We start from the raw sequence: 27,060 nt of genomic DNA on the forward strand, positions 1-27,060 counted from the left end.
GTAGCCCATATTCCTTTAATCTGGCGAGCACCTTCTCCAAGTTAGCGAGGTGATCACCGTCATTTTCGCCCGTGACCAAGATGTCGTCCAAATAACACTGGGTCCCTGGAATCCCTTTCAGGACCTGATCCATCGCCCTTTGCCAGATAGCCGGAGCCGAGGCTACTCCAAACACCAGCCGGTTGTATTGATAGAGACCTTTATGGGTGTTGATCGTAAGGTAATGTGTCGAAGCTTCTTCTACCTCCATTTGCAAGTACGCCTGGGCTAGATCAATTTTGGTGAAGCGTTTACCACCAGATAGCGAGGCAAAAATATCCTCAATTCGTGGAAGCGGATATTGCACCGTGTGAAGGACTGGGTTCACTGTCACCTTAAAATCCCCACAGATGTGGACCTTCTTTGGTTCCCCAGGCGTATTACTCAACGACCTCTTCATTACAGGAACGATGGGTGTAGCCCACTCGCTCCAGTCCACTTTGGACAGTACTCCTGAACGTTCCAACCCTTCCAGCTCTGCTTCAACCACTGATCTGATCGCATAAGGCACTGGTCTGGCCTTCAGAAAATTTGGGCTTGCATTATCCTCTATTTTAATTGTTGCTGTTATTCCTTTTAGTGTTCCTAGTCCCTCCTGGAACACTTCTTTTGCGTCAGTTAGCATTTTTGACAGTCGTCCAGGTGTGACGTTGCCATCCTTTTTGGCCTCCACCTTCAGTGCCTGTATGGAATGCCAATCTAAATGTATCTTCCGGATCCATTCACATCCTAGCAGTGGTGGTCCTCCATTTGGCAATACATATATATCCATTTTAGGTATTTCCTGACCTTTATATGTCACTTTCACCCTTATTTTTCCTTTGGGGTAGACTTTTTGCCCCGTATATGTCTTCAAGACAATCTCTGTAGCTTTCAAGGGTATGTGTGAAAATAGCCACTTGTAGTCTCTTTGATTTATGACTGTTAGAGCTGACCCTGTGTCCAATTCCATTTCCACTTGGACTCCATCGATCTTGAGTGTAACCCAGATAGTCTGGTGATCCTCCATTTCGGTTACTTTATGTAGTTTCAGACAACCCAGCTCCTTGCTTCCGGAGTCTGTGTCACTTTTCTGTTCGTCTGAACCACTGTCCATCACCTGGTGTACCTTTTTGTACTTCTCCTGTGGAGATTTCTTACTGTTGGTTTTCTTCCCAGACCTGCAGACTCTTGCTATGTGTCCTGCTTTCCCACACTGTCTGCACACTTGGTTCTTGAACCAACAATCTTTCTGGTCATGTGTTGTTCTGCCGCAGCGATAGCACTTCCCTGTTCCATAGGTCATTTCGTTGGTGCCATATTCTTGCGGTCTCCGTTGTATCTCTGCAGCGCCCCTTGCGGCTGCTTCGTGTGATACTGCCATACTGAAAGCTTTGTCCAGCGTAAGGTCCTTTTCTGATAGAAGCCGTTTCTGGGTTCCTTCACTTTGTAGCCCACACACAAACTTGTCCCTTAACGTGTCTGCTAGTCCCGCTCCAAACTGGCAGTATTTCGATTGCTTGCGCAGTTCCGTTAGGTACTCAGCATTGCTTTCGTCTTTGTGTTGGTTCCTTTTATGGAACTTAAATCATTCTGCTATCAGCAGCGGTGTGGGGTTTAAGTGGTCCTGTAGGATTTCTACTATGCTTTCAAAATTCTTGTTTACCGGCTTCTCTGGGGTTATTAGATTTCGCAGTAACCCATAAGTTTTTGCACCCATGGAATTTAACAGAACCAGTGCTTTATTAGCATCTGGCACCTCATTCGCCCTGCAGTACACCTCAATACGTTCCACATATGTTGCCCAATCTTCGACTTCATTGTCGAACGTAGAGATACTGCCACTCTTCGGCATCCTTGGTTGTGCGTTAACTATCACCAATGGTGCCTCCCGCGCTTCCCCTTCTTCTCCGCTGGCACAAAATGGCGTCTCCCATGCTTTCCTTCCTTCCCGCGCTCGCCCGTCTTCTCCGCTGCGGCTTCGCAAAGTGGCATCTCCCGCGCTCTTCCTTCTTCTCCGCGGCTCAATGGCGCCTCCCGCGCTCTCCCTGCTTCTCCGCGGCTCAATGGCATCTCCCGCGCTCTCCCTGCTTCTCCGCGGCTCAATGGTGTCTCCCCTTGCTTCACCCCGCGGACCCTGATCAGCCCGTGATCCCTGGCTGTGCTCTGCGCGTTCTTCTCTTGATATTTGCCGACGCTGCTCAGTCTAGAACCCGGCTATTTCTTACCCTCTCTCTCTCCGGTTTGCAGTAATTTTCCTCGACGTCGCTCGGTGATCAACCCCCGGCTGCGCCCTGCTCTCTTCACCCTCTTTCTTACCCCGTCGACGCTGCCCGGCTCTCTCTCTCTGCCGTCGGTCGGCTCCAGCCACCGCTGCTCGGGAAGGGTCTGCTCTGGACCTGTCGTCGGTTTCTTACTGCTCGTTGTGGTTGGGGAACCAAGCCCGGCTCTCCACAGCCTCCCCAGCGAAGTTGGATCTCTGCCTGACTGCTGGGCGGTTGCTCGCGGTCGACGCCCGTGTTCCTGGACTCGACAATTTTTTTTTTATTTTTTATGTTGCAGGTAGATTCGCATCAACACTCATCGCCACTGTTAGATCCGTGGTTCAGTGGATAAATAATTACACGGATGCTGTACATAAACAAATAACAGGTCTTTACTGGAGGAGGGTAATCTCTAGACTGGGGTATAGAGGCATGCGCACAGCTTATATACCGGTGTGGTCACTGCCGGTACTACAGTATACAGGAGCTGTAAAAAGTAGTTCTGACTTAAAGCACATACACTACACCCTGCAACAACTGCTGCAATTTCTTCTCACCCCTCAGTCCGTTCACATTAATCGAGACCAATGTAATCATGGCTCCAAAGAAGGGAAGTATGCCCGATAATCTCCCCATCATTTAATCTCTGGCTCTTCCCTCCTCTCATGCTCCTTCTCAACTTTTCGGGCAGCTGGAGGCTTTTTCCTGCAGCCTCCGGCTCTTTTTCACCTCCTGTTTGACTCCTCCCTGCTGTTTCAGCCTCTTCCTTGCATTAAGTTTGGGCCCAGGAGCTGCCCTTTCTCCCTCCTTCTGCGCCTCACTAACCTTTCCCTTTCCACATGATGCTACCCCACCCCCGACTTCCATGTCTCTGTCCCCCTCTAATTCCTCACACTCAAGCTCTTCTGCAACCCCCTGTGCCTGCTCCCCGTCAGATACAGAATCCTGCTCCCCGTCAGATACTTCACCTCCCATAGAGAGTCTTCCTGCTATCGCAGTTTCTCCCACTGTGCCGCTCCCTTCAACCACATCTCCACCTCTGACCCTTGCACCTTGTTCCCTCACTCCATGGGACAATGGCGCACCTAAATTGTTCCCTTCTGACGTCTCTATCTTGCCGATCCCATCCTGCTGTCCCTTTAAAGCTCCTGCCTCTTGCACCCTCTCCCCATCCTGCCCCCTCCCGCTCACCAAGATATCCAACTCCCCGCCTCTCCCCGGAGCACTCACATCCACCACACACCCCGCTCCCGCCACCTCTCCCCCCGCAGACACAGACTCCCCAGGGGGAGCCGAACTGCACCAAGGCTCGAGTCTGCACTCGACCCTTGCTGCCCGCTGCTGTCTTTGTTCCCCTCCACAGCACTCGGCGTGTTTTTCGCCATCTCCATCCCGTTCTCCGCTCCGCCATCCTCTGCCTCTTCCTGTGCTCCTTTCTCCTTTATTTTACTGGCTGTGTCCTCCGACTGCACCGCTCCTCCAGCCGTTCCACACTCATCTCCTGCTCCTTCTCCCATCTCCTCATCACTCATATCGCTCCCTTCTGCCACACACTCACAGCGGGTGGGGCCTTTACGACACACCCCACAGCTCTCCGCCTTGCAGCTCCGAGGAATGTGTCCCGACTCACCGCAATTGTAACAATACAGGTCTGGACAGTTTCTTACGAGATGGTCATGTCCAAGACAATAATAGCACACTTTTACTTGGTTATCATGCAGCACACAAAAGTACTGCACTCCTTCCAGTGTCTCGAACTTCATACTGTACGGCAATGACCTCACCCCCTCTGCGAACCGCACCTTTACATACCGGGTTCCGTCTGCTACCCGTGTTCCCGGATAATACCTCCTCTTTATTGCAGAACAGATTTTAATGTCCACGACTCCAACTTCTTGCTTAGCACTTTGTCCTCAGTGTAAACTGGCAAGTTTAAAAATGAAACCACCACCTCCTCTGAATATAGCAGAGTCACCTCCAAGAATTTCTCACCAACTTTCAGACTGAGTAACAGTCTTTCCACCTCCTCACGACCACTGACCGTCACCTCGAATCCCACATTTGGCTTTGGGCGGCAGGCAAAGCAGCTTCCCTCACCACAGTCCTCATGAACCGCCTGGATAATATCCCAAGCTCGAATCTTCTTATCCTCACACTGCACCACCACCGTGTTTTCTTTACCAAACCTCCTGAGGTCCCGGCCCAAATCTTTGGGCCTTTTTTTTCCCCTTCGCACCACAGTTTCTTCCCCAATTAAATTCCTCTCGGGAACATTGTCCTCTGAGGGGCCCAGCACTCCGGACCCCTCAGCAGCCATCTGGCTGTTTTTGTGGGCCAAAAAGGCCCTAAAACCTGAAAACAACACCCCAAAACCCACCACCAACTTTTTACAAAACTCCCTCCAACTCCCAGCTGCAATCAGGCAACCAGTAACACCTGGCTCACTCCTAGCCCCTCCCACCTAGAGAGTGCGACCCACTGAGCCACGGCTGACATAAAGAGATATTAGGACAGGTGGGCAGAAGCTTGGTCAAAGAGGTAGGTTTTAAGGACCGTCTTAAAGGAGGCGAGGTGGAGAGGCTTAAGGAGGGAATTCCAGGGGCCTAGACAGCTGAAGGCACAGCCGCCAATGGAGGGGTGAAGGAACTCGAGGATGCTCAAAAGGCCAGCATTGGAGGAGCGCAGAGACCTCAGAGGGTTGCAGTTGCTGGGGGAGGTTACAGAGATAGGGAGGGATGAGGCCATGGAGGGATTTGAACACAAGGATGAGAATTTTAAATTTGAGGTATGTGAACTTTTCGAGTTAGTTTGGTTGGAACCTGGAATGAAGTCCAAGTGCCCTGCTGGTGCTGTCACTTCCACCGTTGTCACCTAAATACACCAAGTGGTCAAAGAATGAGAAGCCTGGTAAAGAAAAGTGTTTGGGGGGAAAAATTCAGTATCGCCCCGTTTGGGGCGCCATTATCAGCCGTGCGCAAAGTTTAGCGCCTGGCACTAATTATCGCCTCCAACAGCAAACTTGGCTTTTATCGCCCCTGGAGGTGATTGGAGCGCTAAATCAGGTGCTTCACATCTGTCTTAAGGCGCAAAGGCCGAGGAGCAAGGCGCTACCTCAGAGCGCTGGCGAAGCAAGGAAGGGAAAATCAAAATAAACCTGCAAAGTGCTGCTCAGTACTCAAAACTCCTTCACACAGCGTTGAATCTCTCCAGAAGTCTCTCTCTCTCTCAGAATGCGTGGTGCAAAAATGTCACCGACAAAAAAAGGCAGGAAGCGGTCGCCTTTAAGTAGCGCTCCCCTAGTCCCTTTCTGACAGCATAACGCTCCCCTCAACCTGTCGTTGCTAGCGGCAGGCGGTAAGGCAGGGGGCGCCACTCAATATCCGGTCCGGGCGCTAACGGGGCGTTGCGCACTTGACTGACGTCACGATCTGCGGGCGCAGGAGATCATGGCGGTAGTGTTTAACGCCACCGCAAAATGTCTAGTTAATTTCGCGAGCGGCACAAACATCGCCGCGCCCGGGCGCGAGTTGCTGTGCGCCCCATTAGCGCCCTCTTAAGGCACTAACGGGAGGCGCAAACAACTGAATTTTTCCCCCTTTGACTTTGGTTCATCTAACTCAAAGTAATCTTTTCAGTGCACATCCAAGTCACTCTTGATGTGTATCCATGCTGCACGGCATTATTCAGTATGCCTATTACAACAATGGTCTTAATGGTTGCCTAGTCCTTGGTCTCCCTGTATGTGTAAATTTCAGTCCTATAGAGTGGAAAGCTTGGCAACAATCAGGTTTTCATACAACACAAATCACTTCATCAACACTAATAGTATTTTTTTGCAGAAAGATTATAATAGAAGCAGGTTGGTATACGCAGTCCTATTTTCCTGGAATAAAATTAGGCCTTTAACTTTCAGGGTGGATGAAATTGGTCCTTAAAAAAACTGAAATCAGTCACAAAGATCTGAGAGGCATTTTGACTCTTTGCATTAAGGGAGTGCCCATGCACAATATTCTGCTCACCATCTTTACTGACATGTCCATGCCCCTTGCATGGCACAAATGCCCATTCCCCAGCATTGCCACTCACAGGGAGCCGAATATATTTTCAGCCTACAGCAGAGCAAATCCTCCATTTGTGCCAGTGCTGTATGTGATCATTGGTACTGCTACAGTGGCGGCACGGTTGCAATCAAGTGACAATGTAGCCTGTGGAGTCGGCCCAAAATAGCATGGGAACAAACAGGAATATTGAGACTTTGTAAGTGTTATCTTTTTCATATAATTGAATGTCACTGAAGTTTAATATGTCCCTTTGTAACATCGGTCTGCAGGGTCAGTGAAAATCAATCTCAAATGCTGCCAGGGATAACTTGGCAAATTCTGTATTAACCTACAAACCATTTCCTCTACATTTAATTGTATTTTCTCATCAATAAAACCCTTTCAACTATATATTTTCAAATAATAAAAGGCAAAAGTAAATAGTCACATGAAGAATTGACACCAACACTGGCACCTTCAAAAAGCATTGATTTTACCTGCATGACAACATGATTTGTGAATTGTCCACTTTTGGCCTTTTTTGTGTGTCCTCCCACCCTTTGACCCGCCATTGTAGGTCATGCCTTCAGCCGCCTAGGCCCCATGCTTTGGCATCCCCACCGCCTTCAACTCCTCCGCATCTCCACCTCCCTCTTTGTTAAAACCCTCCTTTAAAACCTACCCCTTTGAACAAGCTTTTAATCACCCTTCCTAATATTTACTTTTTATTTTGGCTCGACGTCCATTTTTTTGATTACGTCTCTGTGAGGCGCCTTGGGCCATTTTTCGACGTGAAAGCGATTTATAGAAAAGGAGGTTGGTTGTTATTTGGATGGGTTGCTAAATTGAAGTCCTGCCTGCTTATTCAAATGGAAGTTAAGAGGTGAGTGGAAAGAGTAGGCATTCTGTTAGGCTGAGATCCAGTGGCCAAAGGGCATAATTATATCTCCTTTATGATGTATAATATACTGCAGTGGAACACCTGCTGAATGAAGCACAGTATGAACAAAATGGCAATGTCATTACCATTTTTGGCTACACCCATTTTATTTGTTCCTGTTGGCTTTCTTTTAAAATTAAAATTCTCCGTTGAGCGAAAACTTTTTGCCCGGTTGATCGAGTTTGCAGCTTTAATTACACTCAATCACATTCTGTGTCTTATCCTACTTGACTGCTGTGATATTTTGTTTATATAACTGTGGATTCCTGTAAAGTGTGCAATCCTGATAGATTAATCATATCCTGCGGTAATCACGTTATTAATAAATGGGAAATGGCTTTGAGTGATGAGTTTTTTTCCCCCCGAGTAATATGGGAACTGATATTTCACTGTCTGAAAGGAAATAAAAGCCCTTTACTTTCTGATGTCGCAATACCCGATCTAACATCAGCAGCTTTCTTCTGGCATGGCAGCAGTGGCATAACTAACCTTTTATTTCTTTATTTCCCACTCCCCCATCCCCCTCATGTGGGATCAGGTTCTGTGGGCTCTAAAACGCTCCGATATCTCACTCAAGTGGCCATAGATGAAATCGAAAAAAAAAAGACTTGCATTTATAAAGTGTCTTTCACAACCTCAGGGTGTCCCAAAGTGTTTTACAGCCAATGAAGTACGGTCACTGTTGTAATGTAGGAAACACAGCAGCCAATTTGCGCACAGCAAGCTCCCACAAACAGCAATGTGATAATGACAAGGTTATCTTTTTTTTAAGTGATGTTGAATCTCCGGGCAGAACTCCCCTGCTCGTCTTCGAATAGCACCATGAGATCTTTTACGTCCACCAAAAGATGGCACCTCCGACAGTGCAGCGCTCCCTCAGTACCACACTGCCAGCCTAGACCGTTGTGCTTAAGTCTCTGGAGTGGGACTTGAACCCACAACCTTCTGACTTAGAGGCAGGTGTGCGACCCACTGAGCCACAGCTGACACTAGACAGTGAATGTCAGCAGGCTATTTGACCATGGGGTACGAAGCAGGGACTTTCACACCCTAGCCTAATCCTGACTTTACTCATTGCCCGCACTTGCGAGCTTTCCAGCAGGAGTGGACTGGATGCTCCAGTGGCTGGAATCGTAGCCCCCTCCCTGCTGCTAAGACGCTGAGGCTAATTGTAGCGCATGATTGCCAGATGATTTCAGCTAACTCAGTACAAACTGGGGATTAAACCTAGGACTCTACTGTGGATCAGTCCCTTTAAGGATCTGCTGGTTAGGCTGCTCAGTACCTGGTACAAGTAGGCAGAGTGTGCACGCTCACGTTGACTTGACTTGTTATATTGGACAATTTCCAATCCATAGAAATCGCTCCCAAATTTAGACAACTAGCTAATTTAGTGGTTGGCTAATAGCATGTGCTTGTTTAGAATACATCTGTGGCACTGCATGATAGATTGGGATGTCTCTTTCATGTTGCACTTCCGGGGATGAACAGCTGGGATAAAGATCTCCTGATCTCTGCTCCTCTCCCGTTCTGGAGAATTGTCCTGCTGACATCACTGAATTGTAGAACAGGGCACAGATTGCTGTACCTATTTTAAACTGCAGCTATGTTATGGTAGGGGAAAGAAGGTAGTATTTCATATAACTAGCTTCTAGGGAGAACCAGCCTGTTTTCAATTAATGAGATTATAACATGTGACGTGCATCGAATTAGACATGCGATATACATGTGTGACATATATATGATCATACATGTGATCATACACCTGATTATCCATACAATACTCACAAAATATGCATGTGATACATGTCAACTGCGAACACACGTAGATCACAAGTCTCAGACATATTCCTATTTAAACAGCTCTATTGCTTTGAATATATCAATGTCTAGTTACTCAGCTAGTTTGATTCCAATTATTTGTGATGCTGTTTCATTATAGCTTTTTAAAAAAAAATGAATTTCTTTTTAAATTTCAGAAGATGCTCTCGAATGCTTCATCTGTCGAGAACTGGAGGTGACAGACCGTGATTCCTTGCTGCAGTATTGTGACTGCAAGAGTTTAGTTGCTCATCAGAAGTGCTTGCTGACCTGGATACAAAAGGTAATAAAACTCCATGATCACGCACAAGAAGCTATCGATTAGGTTGCCAAGACAAAGCCTTGAATTACATTGAAGATTCTGGCAGTGAAAAATTCTCACTCTCCCGAAGACTACTGTTTAAAAATAAGAAAGGCATTATGTTCCAGGGCCCCAAACACCCCTTCCAGGTGAAACAGCGATTTACTTGTACTTCTCGCAATCTAGTATACTGTATTCGCTGCTCACGATGCGGTCTCCTCTACATTGGGGAGACCAAACGCAGATTGGGTGACCGCTTTGCGGAACACCTCCGTTCAGTCCGTAAGGGTGACCCCGAGCTTCCGGTCGCCTGTCATTTTAATTCACCGCTCCATTCCCATTCGGACCTCACCGTCCTTGGCCTCTTGTATTGTTCCACGGAAGCTCAATGTAAACTCGAGGAACAGCACCTCATCTTCCGATTAGGCAGTCTGCAGCCTTCCGGACTCAATATCGAGTTCAACAATTTCAGATCATAAGCTCGGCCCCCATTTCATTTTCTCTTGTAATTGTTCCACTCCTTTTCCCCCCCCCCCCTTTCCTTTTGTTTCTCTCTCACACCTGGCAGCTATCTTTTGCCCTGCCAGTACACTTTACACCTAATCCCAGCCTATCACCATCTCGTCTAGCTTCTAATCTCTTTTACTTCTTTTGTTTCTTTTATTCTTTTGTCCGATCGCAGCCCTGCCTCCGATCTAGTTTCTTTTCTTTCCAGTTTTGAAGAAGGGTCCAACCCGAAACGTCAACTCAAATTTCTCTCCACGGATGTTGCCTGACCTGCTGAGTTTTTCCAGCATTTTCTGTTGTTATTTCGGATTTCCAACATCTGCAGTATTTTGCTATCGTACCATTATGTTCCAGTTGTTTAGGATTTTGCAGCATCCACTGATGTGTTTCCAGGAGCCGTTTCACCATTCTGGGTTTTTGAATTGCAATGAATTTTGTGTGTTTCAGCTGCAAATCTCACTTCCATTCTGCAGTAGTTCCTTTTGGGCCCTAATAAAAAAAATGTTTTAAATGTACATTGTTCTGTGTTTGAAAGGTGTTTGAAAGATCTCTGCACTCCTCTAATTTTGGCCTATAACGCATCCCCGATTTTCATAGTTCCACCATTGGCGGTCGTGCCTTCAGCTGCCAAGGCCCTAAGCTCTGGAATTCCCTCCCTAAACCTCTCCACCGCTCTACCTTTCTCACCTCCTTTAAAATGCTTCTTAAGATCTCCTTCTTTGACCAAGCTTTCGGTCACCTGTCCTAATATCTCCTTATGTGGCTCGGTGGCAAATTGTGTTTGAAATTGCTCCTGTGAAGCATCTAGGGACGTTCTACGACATTAAAGGTGCTATATAAATGCAAGTTGTTATATCTACCCAGGGAGGGTGGGAGACATGAACGTATTTACAGTGTCCCTACACTTAGCGGCCAAAGCACATCTCTTTCTTTATTAATTCCAGGGATATGAGCGGTGCTAGCAAGGCCAGCAATTATTGTCTGTCCCTAGTTGCCCTTGAGAAGGTGGTGGTGGGTCTTCTTCTTGAACCACTGCAGTCTGTGTGGTGAAGGTACTCCCACAGTGCTGTTAGGTAGAGCGTTCCAGGATTTTGACCCAGTGACGTGATGGTGATCTCCACCCGCAACCCCCCCCCCCCCGCCGCTGCCGCCTGCCCTCCCTCACCCCCATTCCAGTCTTCTGTAATTATCTCTTCAGGCAGTGTATAAACAGAAGGCAGGTGAAATTCCCATGACCTGAGTACTGATATTAAGCAATCTCTACCAAGCACCACAGTCCTCTCTAGCATAATATTTTGGGTTGGAACGGAACATTTTTTTTTAATGGTATTTTGCAATCTAGCCCATAAACGGCCAATCCTGCTCCCAACCTCCTGTCTGTCCTGGTGTCACCCATTCTCCTCCTTCCACACCAAAGTCCCTCTCCTGCCCAATCCGGATCGGCACCTATCTGTCTCTCCCATTGCTGCAAGGCTGTCAGGGTACAATGGCAGGGTGGGAATACTTCAGCATCCTGACTTTCTTTTGAAGAGAATATATTATTTTCAATGTTGTTGTAGCTATCGCGTTATTCCAATTGGCTCAGTGGGTGGCACTCATGCCTCTGAGTCAAAGGTTGTGGGTTCAAGCCCACTACAGAACTTGATCGTATAATCTAGGCTGACACGTCTGTGCAGTACTGGGTGCTGCATTGTCAGAGGTGCTGCCTTTTAAATGAGATAAGGACATAAGAAATAGGAGCAGGAATAGACCATACAGCCCCTCGAGCCTGCTCCGCCATTCAATGAGATCATTGTTAGATCCGTGATTCTGAGAGTATGATGTTTTTCAATAACCACACGGATGCTGTAACTTAACAATCAACAGGTATTTACTGGGGGAGGGTAGTCTCAAGACTGGGGGTACAGAGGCATGCTCATGGCTTATATACAGGTGTGGTCACTGCCGGTACTACAGTATACAGGAGCTGTAAAAGTAGTTCTCTCTTAAAGGTACATACACTACAATTCCTCCCCTTTTAGATTAGTAGTACCCATAATATTCAAATAACAATTAACATTTTAACATGTACATTAAACAACAATAGTCCATTTATAGATTCAGTCTTTGGGGCGGCTTCCTGATCCTTTCGGGATAGCGCCTTTCCTGAGGTTCCTGTTCTTGGTGCAGAGGCGACTCTGGCCCCTTTTCGTCGGTAAGTTCATCGGATTCCACTGCTACTGGTTCGGAGGTAGATGCTACCGGTATGTCGGGTTCATCCCCCGGTACGCGAGACATGGGGTTGACTCGTTCCTGTGACGCTAAGATCTGATCGACGTGGCGTCTCACAATGTTCTCCCCAACATCCACTGTGTACATTAATGGCCCCTGCCTTGTGCATATCATTCCGGGTTGCCATTTCTCTGTTCGATAGTCACGGGCCAAGACTGGTTGTCCTAAGTTGAAGCTCCTTGTCGGCTTCTCATTGATGTGCTGGAATTGTTTATCCTCAACATTTCTTCGCACATTTGGTCTGAGCAAGTCCGGACGAGATCTCAACCTTCGGTTAAAGAACATCATGGCTGGGGTCTGGTTGGTAACTGCATGTGTCGCGTTTCGGTAGGCTAATAAGAAATTGTCCACCTTATGCTGTAGTGGAATTTCATCGTCGCACATGGCCTTTATCGCCTTAAAGGTTTGTACGAACCTCTCAGCCAATCCATTTGTGGCTGGATGATACGGGGCGGATGTGTAATGCCTTACCCCATTCCTTCTCATAAATTTTCAAAACTCTTCGGACACAAAATGTGGTCCATTATCAGAGCAAATCTGCTCTGGCAAGCCGTTCCTGGCAAATATGGTCCGTAGGACTGCAATCGTTTTCTCTGTAGTGGTTGAGGACATCTTTATCACCTCAGGCCACTTTGAATGAGCATCCACTGCTATTAAGAACATTGAGTCCATGAATGGACCAGCGAAATCAATATGCACCCATTGCCATGGAGAGGAGGGCCACTCCCATGGGTGTAGAGGGGCATGTAGTGGTGCATTTTGGACCTTCTGGCATCCTGAGCAGCTCTTGGCTAGGTCTTCGATTTGTTGATCGATTCCCGGCCACCACACATAAGCCCGAGCAAGGCTTTTCATTTTCACTGCCCCCAGATGACCTTCATGAAGCTCATTTAGCACTCTCTCCCTTAACTTGGGTGGAATCACCACTCTGAATCCACACATCACTGTCCCCTGGCATACTGACAGCTGTTCTCTTCTGGATGAGAATGCTGGCAACAGTGAGTCGCCATGTGTTGGCCATCCCTTCACCGTCAAATCATATACCCGAGACAGCGTCAGACCATTGCGGGTCTCCTTCTCTATATCCGCGTTCGTTACTGGCAATCGTTCAATTATTGACGAATAAAATATCTCGATAGGGTCCACTGCTGGTGCTTCCTCCACAGTAGGCAGTGGCAGGCGCGATAGCCCATCAGCGTTTCCATGCTGTTTCGTGCCTTTATATTCTATTTCATATTGATTCGCCCCTAGAAACAGGGACCATCTTTGTAACCGTTGTGCAGTCATCACTGGAACGCCCTTCTTAGGATTAAAGATGGAGACAAGTGGTTGGTGGTCAGTCAGCAAGGTGAACTTCTGCCCATGCAGATAGTGGTTGAATTTTCTTACTCCCCATACTAGGCTGAGGGCCTCCCTGTCAATCTGGGCGTAGTTGTGCTTGGCTGAGGTTAGTGACCGAGACGCAAAGGCTACTGGCCTCTCCAACCCGCCTGGGAATTTGTGCGACAGCACCGCTCCAATACCATTGGGTGATGCATCACATGCCAAATGAATTGGTAGTGCTGGGTTGAAATGGGCCAAGCACGGTGGCATAGTGGTTAGCACTGTTGCCTCACAGCGCCAGGGACCCGGGTTTGAATCTGGCCTCGGGCGACTGTCTGTGTGGAGTTTGCACATTCTCCCCGTGTTTGCGTGGGTTTCCTCCGGGTGCTCCGGTTTCCTCCCACAGTCCAAAGATGTGCGGGTTAGGTTGATTGGCTATGATAAATTGACCCTTAGTGTTAGGGGGATTAAATACGTGGGGTTACGGGGATAGGGTGGGATATGTGTTGGTGTAGGGGTTACGGGGATCGGGTGGTATATGTGTCGGTGCAGGCTCGATGGGCCGAAATGGCCTCTATCTGCACTGTGGGGTTTCTGTGATTCTGTGAACACCTCTTTTGATGTGATCAATTCTTTGCACTTCTGGAGAGCTCGTCTACGTTCGTCATTCCACTTCCATGGTACCCCTGTTTGCAGTAGGGTGTTCAGCGGGTGTAATACCGTGGATAAATTTGGTAAGAACTTATGGTAGTAGTTTACCAGCCCGAGGAACGACCTCAGTTGTGACACATTTTCCGGTGCTGGAGCCTTGATTACTGCCTCAATCTTTTCAGGGGACTTATGTAACCCCTCTTCATCGATGACGTGGCCACAATACGAGATCTGCTTCTGGAAAAACTCGCACTTGTGGCGATTAGCTCGTAGCCCATATTCCTTTAATCTGGTGAGCACCTTCTCCAAGTTGGCGAGGTGATCACTGTCATTTTCGCCCGTGACCAGGATGTCGTCCAAATAACACTGGGTCCGTGGAATCCCTTGCAGGACTTGATCCATCGCCCTTTGCCAAATAGCCGGAGCCGATGCTACCCCGAACAGCAGCCGGTTGTATTGATAGAGACCTTTATGAGTGTTGATCGTAAGGTATTGTTTCGAGGCTTCTTGTACCTCCATTTGCAAGTACGCCTAGGCTAGATCAATTTTGGTGAAGCGTTTACCTCCAGATAGCGAGGCGAAAATATCCTCAATTCGTGGAAGTGGATATTGTACAGTGTGAAGGACTGGGTTCACTGTCACCTTAAAATCCCCACAGATGCGGACCTTCTTTGGTTCCCCAGGCGTATTACTCAATGACCTCTTCGTTACAGGAACGATGGGTGTAGCCCACTCGCTCCAGTCTACTTTGGACAGTACTCCTGAACGTTCCAACCCTTCCAGCTCTGCTTTGACAGCTGGTCTGATCGCATAAGGCACTGGTCTGGCCTTAAGAAACTTTGGACTTGCTTGTTCCTCTATTTTAACCGTTGCTGTTATGCCTTTTAGTGTTCTGAGTCCCTCCTGGAACACTTCTTGTGCGTCAGTTAGCATTTTTGACAGTCGTCCAGGTGTGACGTCGTCATCCTTTTTGGCCTCAACCTTCAGTGCCTGTATGGAATGCCAATCTAATTGTATCTTCTGGATCCATTCACATCCTAGCAGTGGTGGTCCTCCATCTGGCAATACATATATGTCCATTTTAGGTATTTCCTGGCCTTTGTATATCACTTTCACCCTTATTTTTCCTTTGGGGTAGGCTTTTTGCCCCGTGAACGTCTTCAAGACAATCTCTGTAACTTTCAAGGGTATGTGTGAAAATAGCCGCTTGTAGTCCCTTTGGTTTATAACTGTTAGGGCTGATCCTGTGTCCAATTCCATTTTCACTTGGACTCCGTCTATCTTGAGTGTAACCCAGATAGTCTGGTGATCCTCCATTTTGGTTACCTTATGTAGTTTCAGACAACCCAGCTCCTTGCTTCCAGAGTCTGTGTCACTTTTCTGTTCATCTGAACTACTGTCCATCACCTTGTGTACCTTTTTATACTTCTCCTGTGGAGATTGCTTGCTGTTGGTTTTCTTCCTAGACCTGCAGACTCTTGCTATGTGTCCTGCTTTTCCACACTGTGCACACTTGGTCCTTGAACCAACAATCCTTCTGGTCATGTGTTGTTCTGCCGCAGCGATAACACTTCCCTGTTCCATAGGACATTTCATTGATGCCATATTCTTGCGGTCTCCATTGTATCTCTGCAACGCCCCTTGCGGCTGCTTCGTGTGATACTGCCATACTGAAAGCCTTGTCCAGCGTAAGATCCTTTTCTGATAGAAGCCGTTTCTGGGTTCCTTCACTTTGCAGCCCACATACAAACTTGTCCCTTAATGTATCTGCTAGTCCCACTCCAAACTGGCAGTGTTTCGATAGCTTGTGCAGTTCCGTTAAGTACTCAGCATTGCTTTCATCTTTGTGTTGGTTCCTTTTATGGAACTTAAATCGTTCTGCTATCAGCAGCGGTGTGGCGTTTAAGTGGTCCTGTAGGATTTCTACTATGCTTTCGAAATTCTTGTTCACCGGCTTCTCTGGGGTTATTAGGTTCCGCAGTAACCCAAAAGTTTTTGCACCCATGGAATTTAACAAAACCAGTGCGTTCCTAGCATCTGGCACTTCATTCGCCCTGCAGTACACCTCAATACGTTCCACATATGTCGCCCAATCTTCGACTTCATTGTCGAACGTAGAGACACTGCCACTCTTCGGCATCCCTGGGTGTGATTGAACTGTCAAAAATGGCGTCTCCCGCACTATCCCTTCTTCTCCGCTGGCACAAAATGGCATCTCCCGTGCTTTCCTTTCTTCCCGCGCTCGCCCTTCTTCTCCGCTGCGGCTTCTAAAAATGGCGTCTCCCGTGCTGTTCCTTCTTCTCCACGGCTCAATGGCGTCTCCCGCGCTCTCCCTTCTTCTCCTCGCGGACACTGTTCAGCCCTTGAGCCCTGGCTGTGCTCTGCGTGTTTTTTTTTCTGTGCGCCTTTCCTGTTTCCGCCGCTCGGTCCTGAACCCGGCTGCTGCTTTACCCTCTCTCTCTCCCTTTTGTTTTTCCTCGACGCCGCTCGGTTTTCAACCCGCGGCTGCACCCTGTGCGCTTCACCCTCTATCTTACCCCGTCGATGCTGCTCGGCTTTTTCTCCGCCGTCGGTCGGCTTCAGCCGCCGCTGTCCGGGAAGGGTCTGCGCTGTAGCTGTCGTCAGTCTGTTGCTGATCATCGTGGCTGGGGAACCAAGCCCGGCTCTCCACAGCCTCCCCCGTGCTTCAGGCCTCGACTTTCTTCCACCGCCCTCCTGGAGCGAATCTTCGAAGGGAAATGCAGAGTTGCAGGTAGATTCGAATCGACACTCGTCGCCACTGTTAGATCCGTGATTCTGAGAGTATGATGTTTTTCAATAACCACATGGATGCTGTAACTTAACAATCAACAGGTGTTTACTGGAGTAGGGTAGTCTCAAGACTGGGGGTACAGAGGCATGCTCAAGGCTTATATACAGGTGTGGTCACTGCCTGTACTACAGTATACAGGAGCTGTAAAAGTAGTTCTCTCTTAAAGATACATACACTACAATCATGGCTGATCTTCTCCCTCAACTCCATTCACCGGCCCTATCGCCATATCCCTTGATGCCCTTATTAGTCAGAAATCTATCAACTTCTGTTTTGAATATACCGAATGACTGAGCCTCCTCTGGGGTAGAGTATTCCAAAGACTCACCACCCTCTGTGTGAAGAAATGTCTTCTCATCTCAGTCCTGAATGGCCTACCATTTATCTTGAGGCTGCGGCCTCTGGTTCTAGACTCCCCAGCTAAGGGAAACATTCTCCCAGCATCCATCCTATCAAGCCCTGTAAGAATTTTGTATGCTTCAATGAGATTCCCTCTCATTCTTCTGAATTCAAGAGAATACAGGCCTAATTTACTCAATCTCTTCTCATACGACAGTCCCGCCATCCCAGGAATCAATCTTGTGAACCTTTGTTGCACTCCCCCTATGGCAAGTATATCCTTCCTTAGGTAAGGAGACTAAAATTGTACACAGTACTCCAGGTGTGGTCTCACCAAGGTCCTATATAATTGGAGTAAGACTTCTTTACTCCTGTACTCAAATCCTCTTGTAATGAAGGCCAGCATACCATTTGCCTCCTAATGGCATGCTGCACCTGCACATTCACTTTCAGTGACTCATGTACAAGGACACCCAGGTCCCTTTGAGCATCTGCATTCCCCAATCTTTCACCATTTAGGAAATACTCTGCCTTTCTGTTTTTTCTACCAAAGTGGATAACTTCACATTTATCCAGATTATATTCCATCTGCCATGTTCTCGCCCACTCACTGAGCCTGTCGCGATCCCCTTGAAGCCTCTCCACATCCTCTTCGCAACTGACACTGCCACCTAGCTTTGTATCATCAGCAAATTTGGAAATGTTACATTTAGTCCCCTCATCCAAATCATTGATATAGATTGTGAATAGCTGGGGCCCAAGCACCGATCCTTGCGGTACCCCACTAGTCACAGCCTGCCATCCTGAAAATGACCTGTTTATCCCTACTCTTTGTTTTCTGTCTGTTAACCAATTCTCAATCCATGCTAGTGTATTACCCCCAATTCCATGTGCCCTAATTTTGTTCACCAACCTCTTGTGTGGGACCTTATCAAAGGCCTTCTGAAAATCCAGATACACCACATCTACCGGTTCCCCTTTATCTACTCCACTAGTTACATCCTCAAAGAACTCCAATAGGTTGGTCAAACAGGATTTCCCTTTCATAAATCCCTGTTGACTCTGCCCAATCTTATTATTAGTTTCTAAGTGCCCAGATATTGCATCCTTTATAATAGATGTACTGGCTTATTCACGAGTGTGTAAAAGGTCCTGTGAAATGATTCGAAGAAGAGCAAGGAAGTTTTCCAACTGTCCCGGCCAACATTTATTCCTCAACCAGCATCTCGAAAATAGATTTGTGGGAGCATGCTGTGTGCAAAATGGCTCCCACATTTGCCTACATGACAACAGTGACTACACTTCAAAAGAAATGAATTGGCTGTGAAGCGTTTGGGATGCCCCGAGGATGTGAAAGGTGCTATGTAAATGCAAGTTCTTTCTTTCTCTTGCCACAGAATCTCTCTTCTCGTTGAAGGACAAAGGAAAGAAAAAAGTGGTCGAAACAACCTTGCACTAAGAGTCAGGCAGCTGATCCTGATCCAAACAAATATTTTGCTTTCTCAGAAGTCTACTTTCGAGCTTACTTTGGCTTAGCTTCTCTCAAAAAAACCCACCATTAAGCATTTTACCACAGGAGTTCAGCTACTGTTTCATTAATGACCTTCTCAGTACTTAGCCTACGAAAAGAGACTGACTCTGGGTTTTCATTTTGATTCCTACAAACATTTTACTTGAAACTAGAGTCTGTGTAGAGGGAGCTTATGCGGAAGTCCACCACAACAGTATACAGGAAACTCTTTTAACCGGCAAAATTCAGGAGTAGGTTCAGGTAAGTTTTACTTCATATTAGTGGCAGTTCCTGGATCTGTGGCTGTGTAACTGGGGTTCGTGCACTTGTTGCTAAGCAACAGGGATGCTTGGTCTGTGGCCGGAGTTCCTGCACATGTTGCTAAGCAACAGGGAAGACTGGATTTGTTGCTGTGTACGGAGCTCTTGTACCTTTTAACTATACCTCTCTGCAATCCGGACTTTTTCATAAACCGGTACCACGCCGGTTCCGTTGGTGCCGGATAATAAAGAGTTTCCTGTACATTCATGTCCAATACTAGACCTGCACGGACTAAGTAGCCACCACTGGACCACCAAGTATTGGATAAGTACTTGGATACTAGAGTGCCTTGGAACATTTTACTACATTTTTAAATGCAAGTTGCTGTTGTTGCTGCTGCCTCGGATCAGACACAACACTTCCAGCAGAGCAAAGGAAGCAGATGCCAGTCCACTAATAAACTACGAGACACCCCCATTAACCCGGCAAACGTGGATATTGAAATCAAACAAATAAAAGCAGAATCCAGTGTTCGTTTGTTCTGCTGGCAAGCTGCACGATGACAGGAAACACATGGCAGGGTAACAAAATGGAAAATGGCATTTTTGCAACAGCAGATGCATTTTACTCATGTGTGCCACGATTTTAAAGGGAGAGGTCCATCCAAAATTTAGAATGGTCCAAATTGGGCCAAGTTTTGGATGAGTGATGCCAAACTGGTATAATGATGTTCCTTTTGGATTTTCCACCTTCTTGAACCGCTGCAGTCCTGGTGGTGAAGGTACTCCCACAGTGCTGTTAGGGAGGGAGTTCCAGGATTTTGACCCAGCGACGATGAAGGAACAGCGATATATTTCCAAGTCAGGATGGTGTGTAACTTGGAGGGGAACTTGTAGGTAATGGTGTTCCCATGCACCTGCTGCCCTTGTCCATCTGGGTGGTTGAGGTCACGGGTTTGGGAGGTGCTGCCGAAGAAGCCTTGGTGAGTTGCTGCAGTGCATCTTGTAGATGGTACACACGGCAGCCACGGTCCGCCGGTGGTAGAGGGAGTGAATGTTTAAAGTGGTGGATGGGGTGCCAATCAAACAGGCTGCTTTGTCCTGGATGGTGTCGAGCTTCTTGAGTGTTGTTGGAGCTGCACTCATCCAGGCAAGTGGAGAGTATTCCATCACACTCCTCACTTGTGCCTTGTAGATAGTGGAAAGGCTTTGGGGAGTCAGAAGATGAGACACTCGCCGCATAATACCCAGCCTTTGACCTGCTTTTGTTGCCACAGTATTTATGTGGCTGGTTCAGTTAAGTTTCTGGTCAATGGTGACCCCCAGGATGTTGATAGTGGGGAATTCGGCGATGGTAATGCTGTTGAATGTCAGGGGGTGGTGGTTAGACTCTTGCTTGTTGGAGATAGTCATTGCCTGCCACTTTTGTAGCACAAATGTTACTTGCCACTTATCAGCCCAAGCCTGAATATCATCCAGGTCTTTCTGCATTTGGGCATGTACTGCTTCATTATCTGAGGAGTTGCGAATGGCACTGAACACTGTGCAACCATCAGCGAACATCCCCATTTCTGACCTTATGATGGAGGGAAGGTCATTGATGAAGCAGCTGAAGATATTTGGGCCTAGGACACTGCCCTGTGGAACTCTTGCAGCGATGTCCTGGGGCTGAGATGATTTTGACCTCCAACAACTACAATTATCTTCCTTTGTGCTAGACATGACTCCAGCCAGTGGAGAGATTCCCCCCTGATTCCTATTGACTTCAGTTTTACTAGGGCTCCTTGATGCCACACTCGGTCAAATGCTGCCTTGATGTCAAGGGCAGTCACTCTCACCTCACCTCTGGAATTCAGCTCATTTGTACATTTTTGGACCAAGGCTGTAATGAGGTTTGGAGCCGAGTGGTCCTGGCGGAACCCAAACTGAACATCGGTGAGTAGGTTATTGGTGAGTAAGTGCTGCTTAATAGCACTGTCGACAACGCCTTCCATCACTTTGCTGATGATTGAGAGTAGACTGATGGGCGGTAATTGGCTGGATTGGATTTGTCCTGCATGGACAGGACATACCGGGGCAGTCTTCCACATTGTCAGCTAGATGCCAGTGTTGTATCTGTACTGGAACAGCTTGGCTAGAGGCACGGCTAGTTCTAGAGCAGAAGTCTTCAGCACGACAGCTGGGATGTTGTCGGGGCCCACAGCCTTTGCTGTATCCAGTGCGCTCAGCCATTTCTTGATATCACGTGGAGTGAATCGAATTTGCTGAAGACTGGCTTCTGTGATGGTGGGGACCTGAGGAGGAGGTCGATATGGATCATCCACTCGGCACTTCTGGCTGAAGATGGTTGCAAACACTTCAGCCTTGTCTTCTGCACTCGCGTGCTGGGCTCATCATTGAGGATGGGGATATTCATGGAGCCTCCTCCTCCTCCAGTTAGTTGTTTAATGGTCCACCACCATTCACGACTGGACATGGCAGAACTGCAGAGCTTTGATCTGATCCGTTGATTGTGGGATCACTTAGCTCTGTCTATAACATGCTGTTTTCACTGTTTAGCATGCATGTAGTCCTGTGTTGCAGCTTCCCCAGGTTGGCACATTATTTTTAGGTACGCCTGGTGCTGCTCCTGGCATGCTCTTCTACACTCCTCATTTAACCAGATTGGTCCCCTGGCTTGATGGTAATGGTAGAGTGAGGGATATGCCGGGCCATGAGGTTACAGATTGTGGTGGAATACAATTCTGCTGCTGGTGATGACTTACAGCACCTCATGGATGCCCAGTTTTGAGCTGCTAGATCGGTTCTGAATCTATCCCATTTAGCACGGTGGTAGTGCAACACAACACGGTGGAGGGTGTCCTCAGTGTGAAGACGGGGTTTCGTCTCCACAAGGACTGTGCGGTGGTCACTGCTACCAATGCTGTCATGGACAGGTGCATCTGCGACAGGTAGATTGGTGAGGACGAGGTCAAGTAGGTTTTCTCTCGTGTTGGTTCTCTCACCACCTGCTGCAGGCCTAGTCTAGCAGTTATGTCCTTCAGGACTCGGCCAGCTCAGTCAGTAGTGGTGCTACCGAGCCACTCTTGGTGATGGACATTGACGTCCCCCACCCAGAGTACATTCTGTGCCTTTGCTACCCTCAGTGCTTTTTCCAAGTGGTGTTCAACATGGAGGAGTACTGATTCATCAGCTGAGGGAGGGCGGTAGGTGGTAATCAGTAGATTTCCTTGCCCATGCTTGACCTGAAGCCATGAGACTTCATGGGGTCCGGAGTCAATGTTGAGGGCTCCCAGAGCCACTCCTTCCCTCCCAGTATACCACTGTGCCACCACCTCTGGTGGGTCTGTCCTGCCGGCGGGACAGGACATACCCAAGGATGGTGATGAAGGAATCTGGGACATTGGCTGAAAGGTATGATTCTGTGAGTATGACTATGTCAGGCTTTTTCTTGACTAGTCTGTGGGACAGCTCTCCCAATTTTGGCACAAGTCCCCAGATGTTGGTGAGGAGGTCTTTGCAGGGTCGACTGGGCTGGGTGTGCCGTTGTTGTATCCGAAGCCGATGCCGAGTGATCCGTCCAGTTTTATTATTCTTATTGTTTTTTGTAGCGGTTGTGTACAGCTGAGTGGCTTGCTGGGCCATTTCAGAGGGCCAGTTAAGAGTCAACCACATTGCTGTGGGTCTGGAGTCACATATAGACCAGACCGGGTAAGGACGGCAGATTTCCTACCCTAAAGGACATTAGTGAACCAGATGGGTTTTTACGACAATCCGATAGTTTCATGGTCACCATTACTGATACCAGCTTTTTTATTCCAATTTTATTAATTGTGTTAAGCAATTGGCTGCTAAACTCACCGATGGTAACAGCAACAGGTGCCGGCGCACTGTAATTTTCACAGCTACGTAAAGCCATGCCCAACTTCCCCTAACAATAAAACCTAACTCCTTTTCCATATGGAGATCTACTCTTTTACTTGATTGTTGACTTGGTAGTGCCAGTCAGCCTGACATCATTGCGTACCATAATTAAGGGCTACGCCTATGCATTGCAGTCAGCAGACACCAGTGTCGTTAGTTGCAGTATAACTGCAGCTTAAGAGAAAGCTGGCTACAGTGCTGAGGGTACTGTAGGTTTTTCTGGATGAATGAGCAAGGCGGGGCTAAATAATATCCCTCATTCACATCTTACTGCTGGAGAAGGCAATTCTAAAACTTCTTTTACTGAGGTTTATCTGTGACTCAATAAAATACCTCTCACCAGTTTCCTTTTATAAAAACATATATTTTTGGAATCTGTAATGCCAGTGATCAGTGCCAATGGTTAAAGAGTGAGTAAAAAGGAGAGACTGCCTTTTCCTGGACTTGAACATATAAAGTAGGCTGACAGTGTGGGACTGTTGTATTGTAGAAACCGCGGCAGCCAGTTTGCGCACAGCAAGCTCCCACAAACAGCAATGTGATAATGACCAGATAATCTGTTTCTAGCCTTAAATATTGGTCAAGTCACGGGGGATAACTCCCCTGCTCTTCTTGAAAATAGTGCCGTGGGATCTTTTACGTTCACCTGAGACCATCCGAAAGACCGAGGCGATGTAAATGCAATATGTTCCCATTCCATCAAATTCCTCAGCACAGCGACTCCTCCAGTTTTGTGTATTCTCAGATAATCTTTCCAAGATGCTTTCTACTACGCCTGCTTCCCAGGGACTTTGGGTGAGAAGTCGCATCCAATGTGTGTGATGTGCTTTTCCTTATTTCGGTTCATTCTTTTTAAAAACAAAGCAAAGTGACTGACGTAAGAAAACTATTAGGCACTTGGTCTGAGTATTAAACAAGGCTTTAATCAACTGATTCACAACATGGAGATCTAGTTGTGTCCTTCACTAGTTCCTGTTAAGGAATGTCCTGAGCAAGCTGGGCCCATGCTCGAGTATTTATACTCTCCCTGGACAGCGCCACCAGCAGGCCGCCCAGTATTATTACATAAGTCATTTCCACATGAATGACAAGATTCATGTCAGTGACATTGTGATGAATGCATGCAGTATTTAGGTGAGTTCTTGGCAATACAGTGCCATTTAACACACTGGGACTGCATCACAGGCTTCACACCCTCTGCTGCAGTACATTCAAAATCAGCAGCCGAGAATTGTTACAGCAAATTTATTTTAAAAAGTTATAGGCCCGGATTTCAAAGGCCGATGTGGTGTGTCTGTATGTACGGAATCCCAATAAGCATGAATGGGGATTCCCCCTTCTTTCATTGGTTGGGTCGGCCCACGTGATCACAGGGGCGCTTGTGAACCGCCTGTGCCCCTGGTATTTGTGGGTCTCTACACATGTCTACACGCAGAGGCCCAGGAGCGCGAGTCTCCGTGGATCCAGGACCATCAGGTGGGTGCGTAGATTTTTTGCCGTTCGGAGGCATCCGCCCACAAGAAGCCTCTGACTGCAAATTCAGGCCCATAATGATTAAAATATGTCGAATTACTAATATGAGTTACCTACATTGTTTCCAGTTTTTATTCTGTCCTATGTGCAGCTATTGAATGCGGTAGTGGCTGGCTTCCGAATTGTTAATCCACTACATAAGAACATAAGAAATTGGAGCAGGAGTAGGCCATTTGGCCCTTCGAGCCTGCCCCGCCATTCAATAAGATCATGGCTGATCTTCTACCCCATCTCCACTTTCCTGCACTAACTCCATATCCCTTGATTCCCTTAATATATAAAAGTCTATCGATCTCTGTCTTGAATATACTCAACGACTGAGCCTCCACAGCCCTCTGGGGTAGAGAATTCCAAAGATTCACCACCCTCTGAGTGAAGAAATGTCTCCTCATCTCAGTCCTAAATGGCTGACCCCTTATTCTGAGACTGTGACCCCTGGTTCTAGACTCCCCAGTCAGGGGAAACATCCTCCCGGCATCTACCCTGTCAAGCCCTGTAAGAATGTTGTATGTTTTATTTAGATCACCTCTCATTCTTCTAAACTCTAGAGAATATAGGCCTAGTCTACTCAATCTCTCCTCATAGGACAATCCCCCCATCCCAGGAACCAGTCTGGTGAACCTTCGTTGCACTCCCTCTATGGCAAGTATATCCTTCCTTAGGTAAGGAGATCAAAACTGTACACAATGCTCCAGGTGTGGTCTCACCAGGGCCCTATATAATTGCAGTAAGACGTCTTTACTCTTATACACAAATCCTCTTGTAATAAAGGTCAACATACCATTTGCTTTCCTAACTGCTTGCTGTACCTGCATGTTAACTTTCAGTGATTTGTGTACAAGGACACCCAGGTCCCTCTGAACACCAACATTTCCCAATCTCTCACCATTTAAAAAATGCTTTTCCATTTTTCCCACAAAAGTGGATAACATCACATTTCTCTGCATTATATTCCATTTGCTATGTTCTTTCCCACTCACTTATGCTGTCTATATCCCCTTGAAGCCTCCTTGCATCCTCCTCACAACCTACAGGAGCAGTGTATTAATATTATGATAAGAAAGAAAGAACTTGCATTTATACAGTCCCTTTCATGACCTCAGGGTGTCCCAAAGTGCTCTACAACCAATTAAGTACTGTTTTGAAGTGTAGTCACTGCTGTAATGCAGGATCAGTAAATAAGACCTTGAAGTGACAATGTGGGATGTTGGCATACCAGCATTTAACAGCAGAGAAGTGGAAGCTTCTCCACGAGCTGCTCCGCGGGCTCTCTCTTCGCCCTCGCCACTCCAGGCCACACTGTCATGCTCTGCAAATAAAGGAGGTCTGTCAGCCAACAAATGTTCTGTCAATTGCGCCATAGCAATGCAAGGGCTGCCTGTTTGTTCCTGGTGTCCAGTGTTGGTTTAGGTGGCAAAGGGACCATTTAAACTTTAAGAACATATTTGTATGAAATGTTTTTTGTCTGCTATTTTTACAGAGGCATTTTTCTTTAATTATTCATTCTCGGAATGTGGGCGTCGCTGGCAAGGCTGGCGTTTATTGCCTGTCCCTCGTTGCCCTCGAGAAGGTGGTGGTGGGCCATCTTCTTGAACCGCTGCAGTCCGTGTGGTGAATCTACTCTTCACAGTGCTGTTAGGGAGGGAGTTCCAGGATTTTGACCCAGCGACAATGAAGGAAAAGTGATATATGTCCAAGGCAGGATGGTGTGTGACTTGGAGGGGAACTTGGAGGTGGTGGTGTTCCCATGCGCCTGCTGCCCTTGTCCTTCTAGGTGGAAGAGGTTGCAGGTTTGGGAGGTGCAGCCAAAGAAGCCTTGGCGAGTTACTGCAGTGCATCCTGTAGAGAGTACAAACTACAGCCACGGTACACTGATGGAGGCCAGTGGATGGGGTGCCGATCAAGCAAACTGCAGTATGGTGTCAGACTTGTTGGAGCTGCACCCATCCAGGCAAATGGAGGGTATCCCATCACACTCCTGACTTGTGCCTTCTAGGTGGAAGAGAAGCTTTGGGGAGTCAGGAGGTGAGTCACTCACCACAGTATACCCAGTTTCTTACTTGCACTAGTAGCTATGGCATTTATGTGGCTGGTCAAGTTGAGTTTCTGGTCAATAGTGACCCCCCCCCGCCCCCCAAGATGTTGATGGTGGGGGACTTAGCGATGGTAATGCCATTGAATGTCATAGGTGGTGGTTTAAAATAAGCATGTTGACTGGGTAAAGGAACTTCATGTGAACCATTAAGTCTTTGAACGCTAATATCCCACAATGTAATTTCTAGGGCCTAAGAGCTTGGTTTCTAGATTACTCAAGGTAATTTCCATGAGATTCCATAGTTAATCACCTCTAGTCCCTTTCACGACCTCAGGGTGTCCCAAAGTGCTCTACAACCAATTAAGTACTGTTTTGAAGTGTAGTCACTGTTGTAATGCAGGATCAGTAAATAAGACCTTGAAGTGACACAGCACGTAACTGATGTTCTTAAAGTTTAAATGGCCCCTTTGCCACCTAAACCAACACTGGACATTCTCTTGCCCCTTATAAG

General features: G+C 47.4%; 1 protein-coding gene across 1 annotated transcript in view; it reads left to right on the forward strand.

The window, feature by feature from the left end:
• The window catches only part of LOC147122352 (uncharacterized), a 304,503-nt gene that overhangs the window by 27,609 nt on the left and 249,834 nt on the right, over positions 1 to 27,060 (forward strand). Inside the window, exon 2 of the mRNA XM_085983414.1 lies at positions 9,242 to 9,366. Within this exon, the coding sequence (XP_085839540.1) occupies positions 9,242 to 9,366 (125 nt within the window). The remainder of the gene's footprint in view (positions 1 to 9,241; positions 9,367 to 27,060) is intronic.

The sequence above is a fragment of the Somniosus microcephalus genome, chromosome 3 (assembly GCF_052327205.1).
Source record: "Somniosus microcephalus isolate GS21.2 chromosome 3, FLI_Smic_1.0, whole genome shotgun sequence".
Classification (NCBI taxonomy): domain Eukaryota; kingdom Metazoa; phylum Chordata; class Chondrichthyes; order Squaliformes; family Somniosidae; genus Somniosus; species Somniosus microcephalus.